General features: G+C 38.2%; 1 protein-coding gene across 1 annotated transcript in view; it reads left to right on the top strand.

The window, feature by feature from the left end:
* The window catches only part of LRP1B (LDL receptor related protein 1B), a 1,659,362-nt gene that overhangs the window by 875,003 nt on the left and 759,735 nt on the right, over positions 1–24,624 (top strand). The window contains exons 8-12 of the mRNA XM_069732880.1: positions 4,566–4,788; positions 10,408–10,579; positions 12,154–12,297; positions 16,844–17,080; positions 22,275–22,455. Of these exons, the coding sequence (XP_069588981.1) occupies positions 4,566–4,788; positions 10,408–10,579; positions 12,154–12,297; positions 16,844–17,080; positions 22,275–22,455 (957 nt within the window). The remainder of the gene's footprint in view (positions 1–4,565; positions 4,789–10,407; positions 10,580–12,153; positions 12,298–16,843; positions 17,081–22,274; positions 22,456–24,624) is intronic.

Here is a 24,624-nt window from a genome sequence, read left to right as displayed (position 1 = left end):
AACACAAGCTCATACAATACATGTTGGAGGTAATGCAGCGCCACCTCCCTCCCCTCTCCCTGCACAGTGTCTCCTGAACATACTACAGAGCATGCTCAGAACCGTTTCCAGTGGAAGTCAATAATTCTTCCTCTGACTTACCTTTATGTATCTTTGGTTGCTGTATAACAACTTTCTGTTCCAGTTTACATAGAAACGTGATACAAACATAACGAAATACAGTCATGGCCAAAAGTATTGACACCCCTGCAATTCTGTCAGATAATACTCAGTTTCTTCCTGAAAATGATTGCAATCACAAATTCTTTGTTATTATTATCTTCAGTTAATTTGTCTTAAATGAAAAAAACACAAAAGAGAATGAAGCAAAAAGCAAAACATTGATCATTTCACACAAAACTCCAAAAATGGGCCAGACAAAAGTATTGACACCCTCAGCCTAATACTTGGTTGCACAACCTTTAGCCAAAATAACTGCGAACAACCGCTTCCGGTAACCATCAATGAGTTTCTTACAATGCTCTGCTGTAATTTTAGACCATTCTTCTTTGGCAAACTGCTCTCGGTCCCTGATATTTGAAGGGTGCCTTCTCCAAACTGCCATTTTTAGATCTCTCCACAGGTGTTCTATGGGATTCAGGTCTGGACTCATTGCTGGCCACCTTAGAAGTCTCCAGTGCTTTCTCTCAAACCATTTTCTAGTGCTTTTTGAAGTGTGTTTTGGGTCATTGTCCTGCTGGAAGACCCAGGACCTCTGACGAAGACCCAGCTTTCTCACACTGGGCCCTACATTATGCTGCAAAATTTGTTGGTAGTCTTCAGACTTCATAACGCCATGCACACGTTCCAGCAGTCCAGTGCCAGAGGCAGCAAAGCAACCCCAAAACATCAGGAAACCTCTGCCATGTTTGACTGTAGGGACCGTGTTCTTTTCTTTGAATGCCTCTTTTTTCTCCTGTAAACTCTATGTTGATGCCTTTGCCCAAAAAGCTCTACTTTTGTCTCATCTGACCAGAGAACATTCTTCCAAAACGTTTTAGGCTTTTTCAGGTAAGTTTTGGCAAACTCCAGCCTGGCTTTTTTATGTCTCGGGGTAAGAAGTGGGGTCTTCCTGGGTCTCCTACCATACAGTCCCTTTTTATTCAGACGCCGACGGAAAGTATGGGTTGACACTGTTGTACCCTCGGACTGCAGGGAAGCTTGAACTTGTTTGGATGTTAGTCGAGATTCTTTATCCAACATCCGCACAATCTTGCATTGAAATCTCTTGTCAATTTTTCTTTTCCGTCCACATCTAGGGAGGTTAGCCACAGTGCCATGGGCTTTACACTTCTTGATGACACTGCGCACGGTAGACACAGGAACATTCAGGTCTTTGGAGATGGACTTGTAGCCTTGAGATTGCTCATGCTTCCTCACAATTTGGTTTCTCAAGTCCTCAGACAGTTCTTTGGCCTTCTTTCTTTTCTCCATGCTCAATGTGGTACACACAGGACACAGGACAGAGGTTCAGTCAACTTTAATCCATGTCAACTGGCTGCAAGTGTGATTTAGTTATTGCCAACACCTGTTAGGTGCCACAGGTAAGTTACAGGTGCTGTTAATTACCCAAATTTGAGAAGCATCACATGTTTTTTTGAACGGTGCCAATACTTTTGTCCCCCCCCCTTTTTTATGTTTGATGTGGAATTATATCCAATTTGGCTTTAGGACAATTCTTTTTGTGTGTTTTTCATTTAAGACAAATTAAATTAAGATAATAATAACAAATAATTTGTGTTTACAATCATTTTCAGGAAGAAACTGAGTATTATCTGACAGAATTGCAGGGGTGTCAATACTTTTGGCCATGACTGTAACGTATTATTTAATCTAAGTAATCTGAGTAACGGATGTGACAGATTATTTTCTCACTCTTTTTATGATACTTTTATAAAAGCGTAAAAACTTTAAGGTATATTTCTATATTAAGGCAGTGATATGTTTCCTCTAATCTCTTAAATTGTTTTGAGATTGCACCATACAGTTTACAGCAATGTGTAAAGTATTGAATCCATGGAGGCCATTTCAAGATTATATAATCTGCTAAGAACAACAATATGTTCTTTGAGATATGGGTGAGGTGAGGGTTTTACTGGCATAAGTACCTCTAATGCACGCTTTGCAAAACCTCTTAAGTACTGAAGGTTGAAAATAATCAATCTTCTTTGTTTCATGTGACCGTGGTGCAATTCCTTTTAACAACTCTTTCGAATGTTATGTAATGCGCAGATGGGCAACAAAAGACAATAAAGGCTGACTTTTAAGAGTGTATCCAATGCATATGCAATGAGGTAATTTACATCTCATTAGCCTAGTTATCATCCAAAGTAGAGGTTGTTCAAGTAAATATGAAGGTTTTTTTTTCTTGAGAAAACCCTCTCCGCCACATCTCAGCCAGGAAGATTGGACATAAAACTTTATAAAAGTCAATTTCCTATTACTATTTCATGAGTTTTCTAAGCTTTACCTTCCATTAATGAAGTTAAAGTGCATCTGTCACAAAAGTTCACAATACAAGCTACACATATAATTGAGATATATTAGACCCGATGAGGCTGGAAGTGCTTAATATGACTATATATTCATTATTAAAAGTTTATAGACAACCTCTGCCCAAATATCCGGATTGACAATTCATCAGCCTTCTTCCTACTCAACCTGATTGGCAGCTTCTCACTGTCCCTCCTCTCTGCTAGGATCTCACACTGTTCAGTACAAGCTGCAGCTTTCAGTCAGGCTGGTTAAATGAAGACTGAAAATTCTCGGGCCCATGTCTTTAATCAATTTTTATCTGTACTTAAAAATGCACTTTTAAATGTCAATATAACACATTCATTCAGATGTGGATATTTAAAGTCAGCATGCCCATGTCATCATTGTATGTATATATATATATACTAGATTGTGGCCCGATTCTAACGCATCGGGTATTCTAGAATATGCATGTCCCCGTAGTATATGGACAATGATGATTCCAGAATTCATGGAAGACTGTGCCCGTCGCTGATTGGTCAATGCAACCTTTATGACATCATCGTCGCCATGGCAACCATTATGACATCTACGTCGATATTGTGCCCGTCGCTGATTGGTCGAGGCGAATTCGCAGCAGACTGTGCCCGTCGCTGATTGGTCGAGGCAACCGTTTTGACATTATCGTCGCCATGCTGTGCCCGTCGCTGATTGGTCGAGGCCTGGCGGCCTCGACCAATCAGAGACGCGGGATTTCCAGGACAGACAGACAGACAGAAAAACCCTTAGATAATTATATATATATATATATATATATATACACAGTTCTGGCAAAAATTAAGAGACCACCACATCAAAACCCTGTCATGGGCAGCCCAATCTCCAGACCTGAACCCCATTGAAAACCTCTGGAATGTAATCAAGAGGATGATGTATCAAGCCATCAAACAAAGAAGAACTGCTGACATTTTTGCGCCAGAAGCAGTGTGAAAGACTGGTGGAAAGCATGTCAAGACGCATGAAAGCTGTGATTAAAAATCATGGTTATTCCACAAAACATTGATTTCTGAACTCTTCCTGAGTTAAATTAGTATTGTTGTTTCTAAATTATTATGAACCTGTTTTCTTTTTTGTTATTTGAAGTCTAAAAACACTGGATTTTTTAAATTTTGACCATTTCTCCTTTTCAGAAATAAAATACAAAATTTATTGCTTGGAACTTCGGAGACATGTTGACAGAAATTTATAGAATAAATGAACACTTTACATTTTACTCAAAAATATACCTATAAAGAGAAAAATCAGACAAACTGAACATTTTGCAGTGGTCCTTTAATTTTTGCCAGAGCTGTATACTATGGTTGTCCAAATATTTTAATGGGTTCCAGGCAATGTACTATTTTCACAGATGATGTACAGCTTCAAAGAAGACTGAGCTCTATAGTCTAACAATGGGTCCTGTGTCTTTGATGGCCTGACTGATGGGCTCATAGAATCAGGCCCCTCCCTTTATCAAACACCTCAAGTGCCGCAGTTGCTTTTTATAAAGGCATCTAAAGGGTTCAGTTTATAAGATTAGCTTTGTCTACAATCCCAGCAGCTCCAGACAAAGTTCCTCTGTGTATTATCGTCATGTTGTGGCTTGGACAGAACTGACTTGATAATTTTACATATACTGTATATATGCTACTGAGAGTAACCAGCAATCAACGGTGAGATGGATATATTGGTCACTAGTTGATTACAGGTACCATAAATGGTTTTATGAGAAAAAAATGTCTACTTTTTTCCATAGAAGCAATGCGCGCCTACAAGTTGCAACTGCTTTTTATGTTTGTTTTTTTCACACTTTACCACTAAGTAGAAATCAGTACTCTTCTCTGGAATCATCCCCAACATATGTGACAACAAGCAATCTGTAACTTTTTGTATCGCAATCAATAAAGCAGAATGGATTGTAATAATTTGTCTGAAGTTATTATTTTTTGCAGTCTTGTTATAATTCTACTTCTTATGACGAAGTTTCTTTTTTTTAATCTTATTTCCCACAGGAAGCTGTTCTTTACAGATTATGGCAATGTGGCTAAAGTTGAACGTTGCGATTTGGATGGAAGAAATAGAACCAGAATCGTCGTTTCCAAGATTGAGCAACCAATTGCAATTACATTGGACCTTGTGTCTAGACTGATCTATTGGGCAGATATTTACCTAGACACCATTGAAGTAGCTGATTATGAAGGAAGGAACAGGCATATAGTATTACATGGGCAAGAGGTAAGGTGATCTAAATCAAAACAAGCAAAAAAAAGTAAAAAAAAGAAAATCCTGACTATATGAAAGAATACTATATGAAGTATCCAGCAAAAAAAGAATAAAATAAAGTGCACTCACCAGTCCTTGAAAATAATATGCCTTTTAATCAGAACATGTGCAGGAACTTACAGGAGAACGTGGAATGACGGACGACGGCCGTTTCGTGCGACTGCACTTCTACGGACCCGTAGAAGTGCAGTCGCACGAAACGGCCGTCGTCCATCATTCCACGTTCTCCTGTAAGTCATATTATTTTCAAGGACCGGTGAGTGCACTTTCTTTTATTCTTTTTTTGCTGGATTTGAAATGTTCTCATATTAGTGCACCCGGTGTCCTTTTGGCAGTTCAGACTTAGCAGCGGCACATAGCAGTGGTTTCTCTGAGGTCCGATGTTACATGTGGGAGCAGTGCCGTGTTTTTTCTTTTGCATCTAGTACTATATGAAGTACTATGCATAAATATTTCAAAGTAAAAATAATGTTAAGCAATGAATTAACCCCCGTAAGAGATATTTACATGGTATTTAAACCATTAATATGGGGTTGAAGATACTTGAACGCTATCTGATGAGGCAAGATATCTAAATATCGCAAAACACACATTGTAGACCTTTCCTAGGGTGGACCTTGACGTTGGCACACATACTTGCCCTTGCTATGGGTATGAATTTGTGACATATATGTTGACCATTTCCTATTGGCAGCTGAAGTTTTTACGGTCATTATGACCATGATGTCCTTTCTATAGGTTTCATATGTCTGCTAAAGGAGATGGCCATCTAACATTTGTATGTTGCATTTGCAATACTATGTCATAAAACATTAACTGTACTAACCACTTGGTTTTTTTTATATACGTATATCAATTTGTCAATTATATATACCATAAATACAGAAATGTTACAGAGAAAAGTCTCTTTTAATCTCACCTTACAGTCAAGGTCATTGTGAGTACATGGGGTAATTGTAGACCCCATTACTGTATTAAATCCCTGAACAAATATCCCCATCATTAATATCTGCTGCTGTTTGCACTTTTCTGTAGTAGTTAATTGCTTTAATTCATACCTTTGATGACTTTATAAACGAACACCTAAAAGGACAGGGCTTAGGTTTCACTTATGTAAAGAGAATATAATCATTTCTAAATCTCTGTGTGATTGTCTTAACCTGAGGGATAGCCGTGAAATTAAAAACCTATTACAATCTCTTCCAAAAGCTAAATCGAGAAGCATGCCAGTGGTGTGCTTCACACAAACGAGGAGAAGCAATTAGCCGCTGTTTCATGTGGGCACAAGTGTTACATTATTTGCTTCTTAGATATTTATGAGAATACTGTTAAATAAATATCAACAAGGGCTTGTGGCATTAAAAGTGAGTGTTTTATTTCCTCCCGGAAAGTGTAATAAAAGCTCAGTTTGCTTTTTGCAAATGTTCTACTGAAGGCTCTTGCTTGTTATTTAATAAAAAAAATGTATTTTTTCCATACTTTATTTAAATTTTCATGCATTTATTTGTTTTTCATTGCTTGTTTTTAAGCTATAACTTGATGTAAATACTTTTATGCTCAAAAATGGGAAAACAGTTCTTTTAAGTGATACCTTTCTTGATTAACCAGACAAATTATCTTCTGCTTAACCAATAAAGGTATCACTCTTAGAATACTCTTGTCGTATTTGGGCATAAAAGTATTTACATAGATTTTTCTGGCTAATATGGTACCACAATATAATTTTTTATCGTACATCATAGGTTATAATTTGAAACATGTAGTATCAGTCATTATGATTTTTGGGAATGTTTTAGATGCATGAAATATTGGCTATATAGGAATAGTTTCTGATTTAAAATATAAAGAAATTCAGTTTTTTTTTAGAAATAGCATTTTCTAGTTGAAGTACAAGTACATGTTAAGGAAACATTTTAGCATTGAGACAGGTAGCTCTTGTACTACTCGTATAGCCACTGCAATGCTTCATTTTCCCTAGTGAAGTTGAAAGGAAATTCCACAGAAACTTCTCATTTTTTTGCATATTTGCAAATAGATACTTAATATGCAAATTGTCTCTTCAGTGAGGAAGAGCACTAGAATTCTAGCAATCCTAAAAGTCAATATTGACTCCTTAACGAGCCTTGCAATATGACTTGGGATAAAAGCCAAACCAGAATTTCAATTTGCAGACACCTGTTTCGGGAGTGTTGCCCTTCATCAGAGCAAAGTATGGGATCTTATTTGATTAGGTGAGAGGCTCTGGACTGGGGTCTAAGGGGTAACATTTTCCTTGGTTTGTCACTCTTCATAATGAGAAACATTACCCCCTTCGCCACAGATAGTTACTGGAAATTCCAGTGCTGGATATATTGTGCTCAGTTATTGGGAGTCAAAGAAAATTGTCCATAGTGGACAAACCTTTAAGAAGATGACATGTCATGATGACTGTATGAAAAGGGTTTTTTTTAGCCAATATGGTAAAAAATAGAAGCATGCACAGACATACAATATACATATATAATATTACAAACTGGTAGAAATTGTGTATAAGATATAAAAAAGATTGCTGTAAATAATATTTCAAAAGAAATTATAGAAGGTTGTGACAATGGTCTCTGTAATTGGAAGTACATAGAAACAACTTATCTTAATTTCATTCAGTAAAGATTAAAGCAAATTGATTGGTGACAAGAAATAAAAAAACAAAGAATGTCTTCAAAAAAATCCTAAATTTAGGCAACTGAAATTAAATTATGAATCCTACATTTTCTAAACTTTTTGGGCCTGATTCATCAAGTTAGCATTGTCCTTGCCTGTCTTGATAAGAGGGCGTGAAAGCACCAAAACTTACGAAATTTTGGCACAACTCCGAATTGCGTCTAAAATTTGCAAGTTTTCGAAGTATTTACATAAGAATTATAATGTGAAAGTTTGGATGAATTATGTTTTAAAGATTAAAAATTAGTAACCAGCAAATCTTTACACTCCTTCAAGTAAAATGTATTTTCAATGGTTGGCAATCCTCCATTTCAGGAAGATATAAATGTATAAATCAGCAGATAAAGCTGGATCTAGTCCCATGTAAATATTGAATTAATTTTTATGCTTATATAAATAACATAAGACGGGGTTCCCAGATAACACTGTAAATCTATTGTGACAAAAAATGTAAATCAGGTGTGCCTTATATAAGTATTGGAGGAATTTCAAGTCCCATGCTCATTTCCAGTAGTTTGAATAACACATCACAGTATCATTTCTAATAATCTGGAATGAAAAAAAGTCAAGCAAACCTAAATTGATTAATTGAGTAAAAAAAATTACTTTTATGGCAAAAAAAAGGCAAAATTGACGTTACTAAATCTTCTGTTTAAATTTGGGGATTATTTTGCATATATATATATATACATATATATATATATATATATATATATGTGTATATATATATATGTATATATATGTATATATATATATATGTATATATGTTAGGGCTAGCGGAACGCACCAAATAATAAGACAAAATAAGGTGCGTTCGCAGTCCGGCATCCACTGTGCAGAGATGGAACCTGCTGCTGAGTAATGACGGACTATATGGCGGTACAAAATGGATTCACACATGGGTTAACTTCACCCTGTATGAAGAAAGCGAACTCTGATGCGTCACAGGGCCGCAGTACCGCACAAAAGAGCGCAAGCAAGGAATCACAGAACTCAATCCCAAAACTCTGGATTAGAGTTCATCTAGACCTTTTGCGCTTGACACCGCAACCGGGGTATCAGAGTGAATGAAGTAATAATAACTATGTGGAAGCACGAGAGTGCGTGCGGTGCCACTCTGGCGGACGCCACTAACCACCCAGGCTTGGGTAAGGAAAGCGCTGAGAAAGTGCACAGCGCCGCACTGGCGGTTACAGCAACTTGACGCTGTTTTGTGTGTGATGAGCTGATAGCAATCATCCACCTTACGTGAGCAATCATACAGAAGGGCGGGGATAATTAATGAATGACTTTCACACGTCAACACACACACGTTTACAAGTGTACACTAGCACATGGCCGAGCGGCCATGCAAACCTTTTATAGCAGCAGTGCTACAAGACCTTCCAGATGGTCCAATAGGAGCCGCAACAGGACCTGAGCATGTGACCCTCGACCTCCAAAGGGAGGTCGTCCCGTGGGCATGCGCAATATGGGAAAAGCAGGACTTAGTCCCAGAAAGACCCGCTCGCTGCTGATCAGTGCTGACTACAAAGGCAGAGACTGGAAAGACAGTAGTAACCAGTCGCCCAGTATCAGCCTGAGCTAGACGCTGGGACCAACGCCTCCACTGAGCAGGCTCCACTATGGCTGGAGAAGAATGGGAGACCACAGCGGAGATGGTTCGAGATCCCCCTGTGCAGAGGCGGGAACACGACACCTAACATATACATATTTATATATTTTTTAATTTCCTTTTTTTGTTTATTTAGTTTTATATAATTGTACATTTATACAATGGTTTATTTTTTAACACCTTTTGTTTTAGTTCTCCATGCATTTTAGATATTACTACTTTTTATGTATTTGTTTATCTTGGTATCATTAAATGTAATTGCAGCTTTTCTTAAAAGGGTATATCTTTTTTAAATATTTATCACCTGTCGTAAGGATAGGTAATGACTAGTGATGAGCGAATATACTCGTTACTCGAGATTTCCTGAGGATGCTCGGGTGTCCTCCAAGTATTTTTTAGTGCTCGGAGATTTAGTTTTTATCGCTGCAGCTGAATGATTTACACCTGCTAGCCAGCATAAGAACATGTGGGGGTTGCCTGGTTGCTAGGGAATCCCCACATGTAATCAAGCTGCCTAAGAGATGTAAATCATTCAGTTGTGGCAAGAAAAACTAAATCTCCGAGTACTAAAAAATACACGGAGGACACCCGAGCGTGCTCCAGAAATCTCTAGTAACAAGTATATTCGCTCATCACTAGTAATAATGACTTCTACATTGGTCGGGGTTTTATCACTAAAACTTCTGCTGATTTCCAAAATAGGGCACTTTTGAATGGAATGGCAGTGCACATGCTTGTTCTCAGCTCCATTCATTCTCTATGGGACTTCTGGAGATGAATGAAGCAGCGGTTGGACATGTAAGCTACCACTTAATTCAGTTGGGGATACAGCTGCCCCAATTTGGTGACTAGTGTGGGTCTCAGTGGCCAGACCCTCATTCATCCAATACGTATTCCCTACATGTTGGATAGAAGATAACTTATTACAATCTGAATACATTTTTAAGGTAACACCTTAACAATTGAAAACCAAACTTAAAGAACTGCAGCTATTAACTATTATATTTATATGATAACAATAATTAGAATATGTTATATAATTAACTGTGACTAAACCAAAATACCAGTCAGCACCACTATAAAATGTTCCCTTCAATAAACTCATTGTTGGATGTATGTTAAAATAATAGAAAACTCCTTTAAACTTATAATAAATATTTTAGAACTATGTATCTACCGCAATATTCATTTGTTTCATACCAATGAATCTAATCCTCACCGTTCTGTTTACAGTTTCCCATTTGCTGTATTTGCAGGTCAGCCAAGTGTATGGATTATCTTTGTTTGAGAACTATTTGTTTACAACCAATTTAGACAGTTCCAAAGTCTTGAAAATTAACAGATTTAATAATACAGATATACAGCCATTACCGATACCGGAAAATGCCCGGGGGATAAAGATCTATCACAAACGCACTCAACCATCAGGTAAGCAGCAAGAATTACTTTCTATCTCTGGTATATCATGTTAAAGTTTAAAACATTTCAATTTATTTATTTTTATTTATATAAGTGCAAACTCTACACCAAGGGACCTTTAAATAATGCAAACCCACAAGAAGAAGCATTCCCTGACAACCCGTAGTTGTCAGTGCATGCTAGGAAATATAGTTTTGCAAAAGTTGACAAACCCAAAAGTTTGAAGATTTTGCTCCAAAAGTAATTTATGGCTCGTTAAGATGTTTGGTATTTAAACTTTAAAGTAGCAGTGTCTGTCATACAAAGCTTAATGTCATAAGTATGGTTGTATATAGATATTTTGGGGTGAAAGAATAGTTTTTTTAGAGTTGGGTAACCATAGTCAGTTTTCCATAGTTTTCAACATGGCTGACTATTGGTGCAACATCCTGATCCCAGAAAAGAGCAGTTCTGAGACATAAACAACTGCTCTACCAAGTGACTACTGTAAACATGAAGCGCAAAGCAGTATTCATGACCTCATACGTTATGAGTAAATCTACCGAAATTTGAATTTGGGAGTTTTCCTAAATTTGGCCATGAAATTCCATTGTGAATAAAATGTTTCTTAATAGAGGGATGGACATCTTATAGATGCAAACTGTTGAAGTTGCACAGAGGTCCAAGAATTTTGAAGGCCCAATTTTACCTTCAAAATATGTGCAATTGTTCATATTGATGAGCTATTGTACTGCAAAGGGCACATATATGGTTCTTGCAATGGGGCCCTCTTCTGTCTGTGTCCACCATTTCTTTATTATGTACAGAACATAGTAAACATTAGGTGAAAAATATCATAAAAATAAGATTTACCTATCAGCATACCTACCTTAGTGCTGCAACCCCCAGTCCAGTCCTCAGTGAAGCTCTTTCCAACTTCTTCTTTACTCCTCCATGGCACTGGACATTGTCTTCCTCTATCTTCGCTATGTTCCAAGCCTCTGACATCAAGAAGCATGCCATGATGTCTCAACGCCTGAGACGTTGATTGTGCCCCGGGTGACACACAACATGACATCCTGATGTCGAAATGTCCATCATAATGTCAAGGAATGCTCAACACCGGAAGAGTAAAGTGAAGATGGAGAAAGAAGATGTTGAACATTACGTGCCATGGAGAGGTAAGGGAGCTGAGTGGAGGGCTGGATAAGGAGCTATGGTCCTACAACGGATGAGTGTTGGGGTGAGTATTATTATATTTTAGTTTTTTATCCCCTATCCTGGCACAAATCGAATCCCCTAAAAATTTTGACTTGGAAGGAACAAAACTGTTTTCTAGAATTTAAGACAAATTCAATTCACTTCAAACCAATTCCTTCATCTCCAGTGGCCACGCTAAAAAATTTGTATCCATTATATAGCAATAAACAAGTTGACGAATGAAAGGTCTTAAACACTTTTATTGAAATGAATATGCTTAATTCATGACAAACAGTTAAGGCAGTCATTGGTAAAATAACATCAATTTTGTTGTCATCCACTTTCACGTACCGAAGTAAATAATGTTTATTTTAAAAAGTAATTTGCGCCTTGATTTCTTGCAGTTAGGAGCCACGCATGTGAAATAAACCCAGATGGCATGCCAGGGGGCTGCTCGCACATCTGTCTGCTCGGATCCAGCTACAAAACGAGGACCTGTCGCTGCAAAACTGGATTCAGCCTGGCAAGTGATGGAAGGTTCTGCAAAAGTATGTAAAACAAGCAAATGTGTTCTAAGTCAACACAGGGCAGCAACAAGAGTTAAAAAAAAGCACCACTTGATGATTTGTAGTGCAAATTGTTGCAAGTGTTTTCAATGGATATGACAGCTGGGATGACAATATAAAGTTGAAAAGATGAAAATAACTAGTCTGCTAAACACTCAACACCAACTATAGTTAACCTGTGACAATGATATTGTTTTTAGATATTTTAATGACCTCTCGAATTATCATGTTTCACAGGGAGTGTTGGCCAATTTATTTTTTATCAAAATGGGTCAAAAAATTAATGGAATGTCCTTTATCTCTTTTGCTATTTGTCTAGAACAGAGGTCTCAAACTGCTTTTCTAAAGGGCATGTTTTCTGGATTTTCATGTATTGCACAGGTGATTAAATTATCACCTGCGCAGATAATAATTCCACTGCAATGCCAAGGAAATCTTGAAAACAAGCTCGGTTTGTGGCCCTCAAGGAACGCAGTTTGAGACCCCTGGTCCAGAAGGTTCCTGGAAACATTAGATGCCAAAAAAATTATAATAAAGGATGGATAGAATGCTAAAAGATATATTTTCCATATAGGAGTTGCCTGTGACTGGGGTTTTGATTATCTATCCTTTGGATATGTCATCAAAATCATATTTATAGGGGCCCGAATCTTGGCACCCCCACTACTCACTAAATATTTGATATTTCAGCTATTGGAACTTCATTATGTACAGAGCTGGAAAACCACTGCTGAGCACACTGTAGTGGCCCCATCTTAGCTCAGCTCCCATTCACTTCAGTAGGAAATGAGCTGCCTTTCCTGAGAATGGCGATTACACAGTATGGAGCAGTGGTTTTCTGGCTCCATACAGTGTGAACCTCCAGTATCAGAAACACCACATTTTTGGAGAGTAGTGGTTGGATTTTGGACCTACACCAATGCCTACTGTATATATGTGTTAGTTATGGAAAACTCCTTTTAAACCCTTTTATGCTCATGTATGTTGTTGTTTTTTGGGGAGATTCCATTTGGTTCTACAAATTCACTTTGGGTTCAAATGAGCTTATGAAAATTAGTTAATTTTTTTATCCACAAAAAATGGACAATTTTTCATCTATAATAATAATAATAATCTTTTTTTTTTATATAGCACTAACATATTCCGCCGCGCTTTACAGTTTGCACACATTGTCATTGCTGTCCCTGACGGGTCTCACAATCTAAATTCCCTGTCTTTGGAATGTGGGAGGAAACCGGAGTACCCGGAGGAAACCCACGCAAACACGGAGAGAACATACAAACTCTTTGCAGATGTTGTCCTTGGTGGGGTTTGAATCCAGGACTCCAGCGCTGCAATGCTAACCACTGAGCCACCGTGCTGCCCGATCTTTAAAGTGTTCCCTGTGCCTTCTGTATTTCCAATTTTGATATCTATGTAAGGCTGCAGTCATATTTATTTTTCAAATTTGTGTTTCATAGAGTTTCATTCATCCTTATAGACATCAGTTTAAAAATGAATCTGTTCTGTGTATGTCAGTTCAAGTCCTATTCTCATCCACTTTGTGGATCAGTCTCTGCCATTAAAGTGTATAATGATCATTTAAAAAGGAGTAGAAAATGAAGACGTATTTTTTTCTTTCAGTCTTGCATCTGTGTTTTATCCATTTTGAACAGATTCTTTGCTAAGAGTCAATTAATCAAAAGTTTAGGCAATCTGCTTGATTCAGTTTTTAAAAATAGATGAGAATAAAATGGGTGCAAATTGGTTGATACACGGTAGGATAATGGTCCGTTTAATGCAGAGTCAAAAATGTATGTGGATGTTTCAATATGTCTAATATCCATGTGACGTGCTTTATACATCAAAAATGTAGAAAATAATAAAATACCAAAGTATAGTACCCTATTTTATTAATTTCAATGGATTCTTTTAAAATGGATTTCAATCAGTTAGTTGAAAGTTTTAAGCGCCTGTTCAGTTTAAAGGTTAAGCCTAAGCTGAAAAATAGATCAGAGTAGCGCATGCTGCTCTAGTTTTTATATGTGACTCATCAGTGAAAAAACATTTATCTGAACTACCCAATGGACTTTCATGGCTTACCCATGGACAATATAGGACCAAAAATGTGTGAAAGGGTCATTAAAGGGGTTGTCCAGGACTTTAACATTGATTGGCTATCATTGGGATAGGTCATCAACATCTGATCAATGGCCATGTGACATCCTGCACTGATGCCGGTCAGCGGTTCCCAGTATTGGCAGCAACAAGAACTTCGTAGTTATGGAGCTGCACGGCACAGCTCCGTCAATGGAATAGTGGCCACGGCAAGGTACTACACATCTGGACCATATTGATTTCAATAAGAGTTGTGGCTGGGTATGGGACATCCACCCATCAGTTGACAGAGCATGCTGTGCAGCTGTACAACTGAGCCATTCGGGCCACCACTGACACCGGGAACAGCTGATCAGCCGATAAGGATAGAATAAGGATAGGCCGTCAATGTTAAAGCTGTGCACAATCCATTTAAAGAAGAACATTTATATAAATGTTCTGTAGTTCACAAGATAACTGTAAAATTATATTTTCCATTCCTAGCTTATCGTGAGTTTGTGACCATATAAGAGTTCCGAATAGTTACTTTAAAATTCTATGGTTCAAAATCATTGATTCCCCAGACAGAGGAGGGGAGTGTTAGGAGTCAAGTTCCCGCCTCTGCACAGGGGGAATCTCGAGCCGTGTCTGCTGCGGTCTCCCATTCTGCATCGGCCGCAGTGGAGCCTGCTCAGCGGAGACGTCGGTCCCAGCGTCTCATTGAATCTGATACTGTGCAAAGGGTTACTGCTGCCTCTCCAGGCTCTGCTATTGTACCCTGCACTGGTCGGTGACGAGCAGGCTTTTCTGGGACTAAGTCCTGCTTTGAACACACTGAGCATGCCCAGCGTAAGATCTCTCAGTGGAGGTCTAGGATCACATGCTCAGGTACTGCAGCAACTTCCATTGTTCCTCCAGGAAGGCCCTATACCTGATCAAGTTCTGCGGCAGCCTTCCATTGGTCCTTCTAGGAAGGTCCTAAAGTTGCTGCAGCTATAAAAGGTTCTCATGACCGCATGGCCATGCACTAGTATCAAATATGTACGAGCTCAGCGCCAGTGTGGTTGTGTGTGTGGTCAGGGACCCGGCTGAAATAAGCCCCTAGAATGCTGGCACCTCCGGGGAGGAGTTTCTCTTGAGTGAATTCAGGGCTGGCTAATAGCCATTAGAATTCCGGCTCACCCGGAGAGAAGCAGCGTGTTTGGTTGGGACTGCATGACCACTGTCGGCTCTACTCAGTAGCTGTGTTCCTTGTGAGCTAAACAGGGCACAGCGTTCTCGTTACTACAGGCTCTGTGAAGTAACAGAGTTCGTTTATACTAATTTACTTCACCGCCTTACTTAGCAGCAGGTTCTTTCCTGCACGGTGGATCCCGGGTTGCGAACGCACCTATCTCATCTAATAAATATATTCGGTGCGTTCCGCCAACCCTAACAGGGAGTCACGGTCATAGCAAATGGCCTAATTAGGATGGAAAATGAAAAGGCGAGTTGTGAATTAGGAGCGTAGGAAGCGGGAATCCTTTAGATGAACTAATGTGGATTTTTACTGATTTGTAACTGCTTGGGATCATTTTCTATCCCAGAGCTCTCCTGTTTACATCCAGACGCCTAATGAATGTTGTATTTAATCATAAATGACATCAAAGCTAAAATCTAATGAGTTGTTAAATTAAGAGTCAGCATCACAATATTATCAATTTTACACAAAGTGCAAAGTTATCGTATAGGATCTGCCATGTTTTTAAAGAGTGGACAATTTGAATAAAAATAAAAATGATAAATCGCCATCTAAGATTTTTTTCTATTCATTGAGCTAATTATTTTACTATAAATAACAAGAATTGGATAGTAATATTTTATAATGGGCTTGTTCTACTCTGGAGACAATGTTTATACTTAAATGCATGTATTTTGGGTTACAATATTTTTTTTAATAGGAATGCATTAATTATTTTGCACCGTTTGGTTTTTACAGGCTTTTTGTTTTCCTGCTCATTCAACTTTGATGTGGTTGGTGCAAAATATTTAATTAAAACAAATTGCAAAAATGATTGTAAGACCAAATCAGGTGCATTTAAGTAAAAAAAGAGAAAAAAACAGGTTGACCCCCAAAGATGGACAAAGGGGAGTCCCTGGTTTAAGGTCCTTCACATTTGTCAAGAGCAACACTTTCTATGGAAAAGTGAAAATGTCTATGCATTATAATGCTATTAATATCAGTAATAACAGTGTAATGCTTCCTTTTCCCTATAGGGGCGCTATAGGGATTTTAAACACTGGCTTCCAGATTTCCCAGATTTTTACTGAGGGTTTTAAAAGGAGAGTGAATTATGATCATCTTCATTTTGGGGATTCTTCTACTAAAAAGAGTTTATATTAGTTAAATTATAGAAGCACAACATGTTTTTCCTGATATAAACCAAATACATTTTCTCTGTTCTCCTTCCAGAACCTAAGAATGAATTGTTCCTATTTTATGGAAAAGGGCGTCCGGGAATAATTAGAGGAATGGATCTTAACACCAGAGTATCCGATGAATATATGCTTCCTATAGATAACTTAGTGAACCCCCGAGCTTTGGATTATCATGCCGAATCCAACTATATTTACTTTGCGGACACCACCAGCTTTCTCATTGGTCGTCAAAAGATCGATGGGACAGGGAGAGAAACTATCCTTAAGGATGGTAAGTAAATGAGGTCAAAATTTGTGGAGTACTATTCTTTGCGTTTGAATGTGGTTGCATTCTCCATTTGAAGCATTTTTAGCCTTCATGTACCAAGGGGCACCGGATAAACACCAAAAAGTTGAAGGTTATGATATTACATAGGGACACATACAACATAAAGTAAAGGGTTATTCTCATAGTAGTAAGTTATTCCCCAATTTACAGGAATCGGAAGAATCTTCTGATCTCTGATAGTCTGAGACCTCAGCAATGTTGAGAACAGAGTTCTGGATCCCAGGAACTGGTCCAGTCTTAAATGGAGCAGTGGTGAATTTGCTTGACCTTCATTCAGTTCATTGTCTATGGAAATGCCTAAAATAGTAGAGTCCTGTATTCAGCTGTCCCGTAGAGAAATAAAGAGTTGAGGTCAAGCATGCGCACCTCTTCCCCGCTCCTGACAGACTCGGTAAAGTTTGGCTTGCAGTCTCCAGAGCTCCTTTCACACATTTGTTGGGAATCCCAGTGCTCAGACTCCCAGTGATCCATGAGAAATCTCCTATCCTATGGAGAGGGGAATAACTCTTTAAAATATCAAGTCTTCTTCACAATAGCATAATGGTTTCCATGATCAATGACAGGTCTGTCCCGGAATGGTTTCCAATTATTTATGATGTTATGGTTCCATTGGGTTTCCTTTGTGCACGGCAACAAAAAGCTAAGAATTCATATTTTTTTCTTATAGATAATTCCAAATCCACTTCGTCCTCTCACACAGCCATAACTCATTGATAGCCACTACTTGGATGCGTAATTGGTGTAAAAATACAGATGTGTTCACTGTTCACCTTTGCTTAAATTTCCATTGAGGACTCCAATTTGACACTTTGAAAATTCAATACATAATGACAAAATGCTAACAAAACCCGTAACAGTCTTTAATCACCATCACGACCACTGAGCAGAAACCTATAGCATAAACATCTCCCCACAGAGTATCACAGGACCATGTTTTTTCTTTCTAAAGTTGGTGGAAAAATAAGGCAGGGCACAAATCTATATATTTAGGCTCTTGGACCCTCTTCCTTCAATTGTGGTTTAGTATTTGGAGCTCACTCATTTTTTCGGGAATATATTTCACTGCTGTTTTATAAGCTATAACTGAACCTAGAACAAAAACCATCAATACTTTCTCTATGTCAGCACCAAAAGAGTTAATTGAGTGAAAAGTTTAGATGTAAGTCTGAAAAACTGTCATTACTAACTAGAAATGTGAGGAAAAACATTCTGGAATGATTGCTAAATAATATACTTATTTCTCTGTTTTTGTTTTCTGTATTGTATTCCTGTATAAAGGGTCTAGCACCCCATCTTATAATGATGCTTTTATTATGTTTTGCTTAGCGACTAATTACAGGTATGGGTGATTGTCTTTGTGGATATTATAATACTTGTCAGATGTGTTTATGATGAAACAATCATTCTGCTTTTAGTGAATTAAAAGTTGTTGCAATGAAATAAACTCCCTCCAAAAAACATAACAAAAGTACAAATCAAGTGTAAATGTGTCTGTGTTGTCAAGAACAAAAAAAATCTGACATAAATATAAAGAACTGAGGAGAGTTTGTATTCTTATTCTGACTATTGTGCTTTGAAAGCTGGAATCTTAATGTTCTGAATAATGTTGAGAACATCACATATTTGTCATTTAAGAATCACAAACAAGTCATTTAAGAATGTTGTCAGAAGATTGTCTGATTAAAGGGGTTGTCCAGGCTTGGGTCTGGAATCAGTCTATGTGACTGTAGACATGTGAATCCTTACAGCTTGCACAGTGCGCACTATCAGGAATCTCCGGTATCGGTTTCAGGAGTGGGCCGTCAATTGACTGCAATTATGTGATATGCCACATTTCGACTAGACGTTTCTAGATTACCGACTCGCACACTTCACACTGTAAGGATTCACAAGTCTGCAGTCACATAGAGTGACTGCACACTTGAGCCCCAAACCTAGATAACCACTTTAAGGCTCCCATACCCATTAGATAGCCTTTGCTTGGCCAGCAGCTCTCTCCCAACTTTCCTCTACAGAAGAACTCTCGGCTCAGTTTAGCTCTTTTGATCTCTAGAGACGAGCTGCGACCAAACTCTTCTATCTGTTTATCTCCAGATTCCTCTCCCGGTAACTTATCTCCAAGGGAAACAAAAGGATCAGCTATTTAAATCTAAAGAACTACATCCTTTTCTCCCCAACATCATTTTTAGTGGAGAATTACATTTATTCGGTGATATAGCTGCAAGGCATTTTTGAAAATCTCACATAGTCTCGCCGGAAGTCATGTGATCCTTCTCTAGCTATTGCAATCTTCTACAGTGTCCATTTTGCAATTTGCACAAGTTTAGTCTCAAATTGTTCAAATATGCCAAGTTCAACGAATTCCTAAAAATTTGCCAACAAATTTGATTAACATCAAATTCATTAATTTTGATCTTCGCTGGTTTCCCAGATGTGAATATCCTTAACAACTTGTGCTGAAGGTGACACAGTGTTTCGCATAGTCAGAAATGTCTTTCTTCTTCAAATAATTGAAGATAACAGCTCAGGGCGTGACTCCAATAAATTGAGATGGGAATAAAATAAAAACACCCTCCATCTAAAATGAGCAAATTTCACAAAGTGATTGATAAGATGCTTTGTTAGCATCAGATGGGTAGAATGAAAAAGTATGCGAAAGGTATGTAAAAAATTCTAAAAATTATATTTTTTTTCAGGACGAAAAATAACATGAGGTACAATAAATAAAGTAAAAATAAAAATTACTAAAAAAAAAAACAAAAACCTATATATTGTTATGTAACTAAATCATAATTCAAGCACTCCCCCAATCACAAATAACCCCTGGTTGCCTTAACCCCTTCACCCCCAGAGCTTTTTCCGCTTTTTCATTTTCGTTTTTTGCTCCCCTCTTTCCAGAGCCATAACTTTTTTATTTTTTCATCAATATGGCCATGTGAGGGCTTATTTTTTGCGGGACGAGATGTACTTTTGAACGATATCAATGGTTTTACCATTCCATGTAACAGAAAACAGGAAAAAAAATTCCAAGTGTGATGAAATTGCAAAAAAAGTGCAATCTCACACTTGTTTTTTGTTTGGCTTTTTTGCTAGGTTCACCAAATGCTAAAACTAACCTGCCATTATGATTCTCCAGGACATTACGAGTTCATAGACAACTAACATGTCTAGGTTATTTTTTATCTAAGTGGTGAAAAAAAATTCCAAAGTTTGCTTAAAAAAAAAAATTGCGTGATTTTCCGATACCCATAGCGTCTCCAATTTTCGTGATCTGGGGTCAGGTGAAGGCTTTATTTTTTGCGTGCCGAGCTGGCGTTTTTAATGATACTGTTTTGCTGTAGATACGTTCTTTTGATCGCCCGTTATTGCATTTAAATGCAATATCGAGGCGACCAAAAAAACGTAATTTTGGCATTTTGATTTTTTTTCTCGCTACGCCATTTAGCGGTCAGTTTAATCCTTTGTTTTTATTGATCGGGCGATTCTGAACGCGACGATACTAAATATGTGTATGTTTGATTTTTTTTTAATTGTTTTATTTTGATTGGGGCGAAAGAGGGGTGATTTGAACTTTTATATATATATTTTTTTATATATTTTTAATCACTTTTTTTTTAATTTTGGCATGCTTCAATAGCCTCCATAGGAGGCTAGAAGCATGCACAACTCGATCACCTCTGCTACATAGAGGTGATGCACAGATCACAGATGTACTTTGAACGCCGACCACAGGGTGGCGCTCAAAGCAATTGGCCATCAACAATCAGAGGTCTCAAGGAGACCTCTGGTTGTTATGGCAATGCACTGCTGACCCCCGATCATGTGACAGGGGTCAGCAGTGCGAGCAGATACGGCCGCGCGGCCGGGAGCGCTAGTTAAATGCCGCTGTCAGCGCTTGTCGGCGGCATTTAACTAGTTAATGGTTGCGGGCGGATCGCGATTGTGCGCACATGTCAGCTGTACAAAACAGCTGACATGTTGCGGCTTTGAGGTGGGCTCACCGCCGGAGCCCACCTCAAAACAGGGGATCTGCCAGCTGACGTACTATTTCGTCAGCTGGCAGAAAGTGGTTAAAGGCAAATAGAATAGAATTACTCTTCGTCTGAAATTGGCAAATTTTTGCAAAGTAATTGGAAAGCTGCTTTCTTAGCATCAGATACAATATAAAAGTATATAAAATGTATGTAAAGAATCTGAAAATAGTAATTAATATTTTGAGTGACAAAAATAACAAGGTACATTAAATAATTTGAAAAGAAAAATTGCTAGCAAAGAAAATTGTAAATGTTGCCAAATACCTAAACTGTAACTCGAGCCCTTCACCAATCACCCCAAATATCTGGTGTGAAATATCAAATTGACCTTATTGGAATCCCATTTTCAAAACCTTTCTCTTAAGTAACAGACTTAGGTCCTCCACTCATATTAGATGAAAGTTGACCATTTCGGTCAATCTCGTGATGTCGCTGGGAGCCGCCTGAATCTCAACTGAAAAGGATCAGGTGGTTGTATCTTCATGGGCTGATACTTTTGTTTTCAGTGGCTTTCTGCTCTCTACCCACTGAAAACACATTGCATGGAGGAGTCTGGAGAGATAGTAGTCTGCCAAACAAAAGTTTGGTCAATAGTTATCTCATATGTATGACTGTATTTATGCCACATGATTAGAGGGTTGTATTTAGGTAATAGTGGCATCAGGGGTGGGAAGTCTTACAGACTTGGCGCTGCTTCTTTTTTTCTTTTTATTTTTTACAGACTGCCTTGTAATACTTAATTTGCCCTATGTGAGCGCTGTAGGGAAAGTGTATAACTGGAATAAAGTTCTAAGATAATCATCTTGATTTTCAGAGGTTGTATAAATGTCAATGAGATGATTAAATATATATCTACTTTTACAAACAAAAGTCTTGTGAAAACTCCCCCTTCTCTAAAAACAGTGAGCATTTTAATGCCCTCTAAGGATCGAACCCTGATTAGGTTGCTCCTGCTTATACATTCTTCATAACATGATTCTCCTGGTTCTGTGTTTAATAATTCATCAGTCTAAAAGCAGTTACACAAAGGTTATAAGTAAAAGCTTGAAATGAAATAGAATCAGAGAGCAAATTAATTTCCATGTGGTTATTATGTTAAACAGATCTTGACAACGTGGAAGGAATCGCCGTTGACTGGATTGGGAATAATCTCTATTGGACAAATGATGGACACAAGAAAACCATCAATGTAGCTCGACTGGAAAAGGCATCACAAAGCAGGAAAACTTTATTGGAAGGAGACATGTCACATCCCCGAGGAATTGTCTTGGATCCCGGGAATGGGTACGAGCTCAGTCATTTACGTTTGTGTCTTTAATTGACTTTGACTCAATGGCTGATGGAACTGAATACTTTATAGAGGGAGCATCATTCAGAAGTGATGACTATTACTGTTTTACATTCCGACTCCTTAGCTTCATCATTAATGTCATTCGCTAAAGTTGTAGCAATTACGTAACTGTCAGTTGCTTCATCAGACTCATTTACGAGCCAGCTATTTGGACAGTGAATGCATCTTGTGTTTTACATTAAAAGTGACAAGATTTCCAAGAATTGAATGTGTCAAAATTTCAGGAGAATTAGAAATTGACAGATTTAATTTAAGTTAGAAGTGGATGGAAGGAAAAAAATGTCAACAAATTTCGGGTGATCCAAATAACTATGGATTAATTAGTGTATTAATTATAAAAATGTAATGTTATTAATTTGTAAGTATGTGACATGCCAAGGCTGGGATAGATAGATAGAAAGATAGATAGATAGATAGATAGATAGATAGATAGATAGAAAGAAGTCCAAAAATCAGAGGGAGCACACCATTCTGGATAAGGTTATGAAGGTATTCAAATTTAATAGCCCATAATGTCAACGTTTCGGCCCATGGAGAGCCTTTCTCAAGCTCTTCACGGGCCCGAAACATTGATTTTTGGACTTCTATGACAAGGTTTGGTACATGCCTGAGGGGCCCTGCACCCTGATTTTTGTTTTTCTTTTCTGTGCTGCTCTCACTTTTTTGCGATAGATAGATAGATAGAGAGAGAGATTTTTTTGTAATCATGTAAAGAGTATAATCATAATCATGTTTTGATATGTGCAAAAACTTTGTAAAATGCTAACATTTGCAGTATACAGAATTACAAATGTTGCCATATTTGTTCAATCTCTTGATTAGTGCCTTGTCTTATCTTGGTTTTCGTGGTAGTAGCTATGTTCTTCTGCAGATTACTGATTAAGAGCATCTAGTATCAGTATTTCCGATTCAATGCAAAATCTATGGCAACTGGCCACCAGCAATTGGTGTACGTACAGTGGAGCCTTCAGTACAGAAAGATTCACTGATCACCCAACTACCACTCCAACAAACAGATCATTTGACCCCCTCTTAGATATAAGAGAACTTGATCGGGTCCCTCCTTATTCGGCAAGCTACAGTGTTTACCGAATAAGCTGCAGAGGGAAGCCAGATACCTGGAGCTCTCCTGATGATCAGCTGTCTGGAGCCGTAGCTGCATGTCTCACGGGCCGTTTCACAGCCACAATACATGCATAGAGGACCCAACAGACTGGCTAATCAGCTGGTGTGGGGGGACCCGATCATCTCCACCCCCTCTCTTTTCTCTACCCCTAGGGGTTTTCTTCTTGAGTCAACACCTTTCAGAATTCCCCCGGAAATTATATTTTTTAGTCTCAATGTAGAAAGTGGAACAATGTTGCTCTTTCAACACTTCAATGTAAATATTCTATTGAAGAACACTAGATATAGAACCACAGTAGAAAGTCATCATCCCCACGGGTCCTTGAAGGATTGTTGCTCTACAGTAGAGTCCTGGGTTGGCAGTGATACTTTTTCTTTTCCAGATGGGACTTTTGACAATAGGGAACATTATCACCTATCCATAGGATGCCACTGATTCCTGTAACAGGATTTTGAAATTCCCCATTGGAATGGAGTGTACATGCTACATATGGAATACAGCTTTATTCTGGCAGTCTCATAGAGCATAAATGAAGCTTTGCCAGAATATGCGGCCATTGCTTCATTCCTTTTCAGAAGATCGCTGCCAATCAAAACGCTATTGCCTACCTCATTGCATTCAATTTGCAGCTGAAGTCCTTTAGATATCTTCTAGTTCCTTGGGCATAGGGTCACACCCTTTTAGAAACTAGGAAGATCATTGTAGTCACAATTCACTCTTTCTTTTAGATGAGTCCTGAATAGAGGACCACAAGGACAGCATCTGCAAGGAGTTTGTATGTTCTCCCTGTGTTTGCATGGGTTTCCTCCGGGTTCTCCAGTTTCCTCCCACACTCCAAAGACATACTGATAGGGAATTTAGATTGGGAACCCCATCAGGGACAGCGATGATGATGTGTGCAAACTGTAAAGCGTTGCGGAATATGTTAGCGCTATATAAAAAATAAAGATTATTATTATTATCTTTGTTAATTGGG

This window comes from Ranitomeya imitator, chromosome 7 (assembly GCF_032444005.1).
Source record: "Ranitomeya imitator isolate aRanImi1 chromosome 7, aRanImi1.pri, whole genome shotgun sequence".
NCBI lineage: Eukaryota > Metazoa > Chordata > Amphibia > Anura > Dendrobatidae > Ranitomeya > Ranitomeya imitator.
The sequence above is the reverse complement of the archived record's forward strand: the minus strand, read 5'-3'. Positions and strand labels throughout refer to the sequence as shown.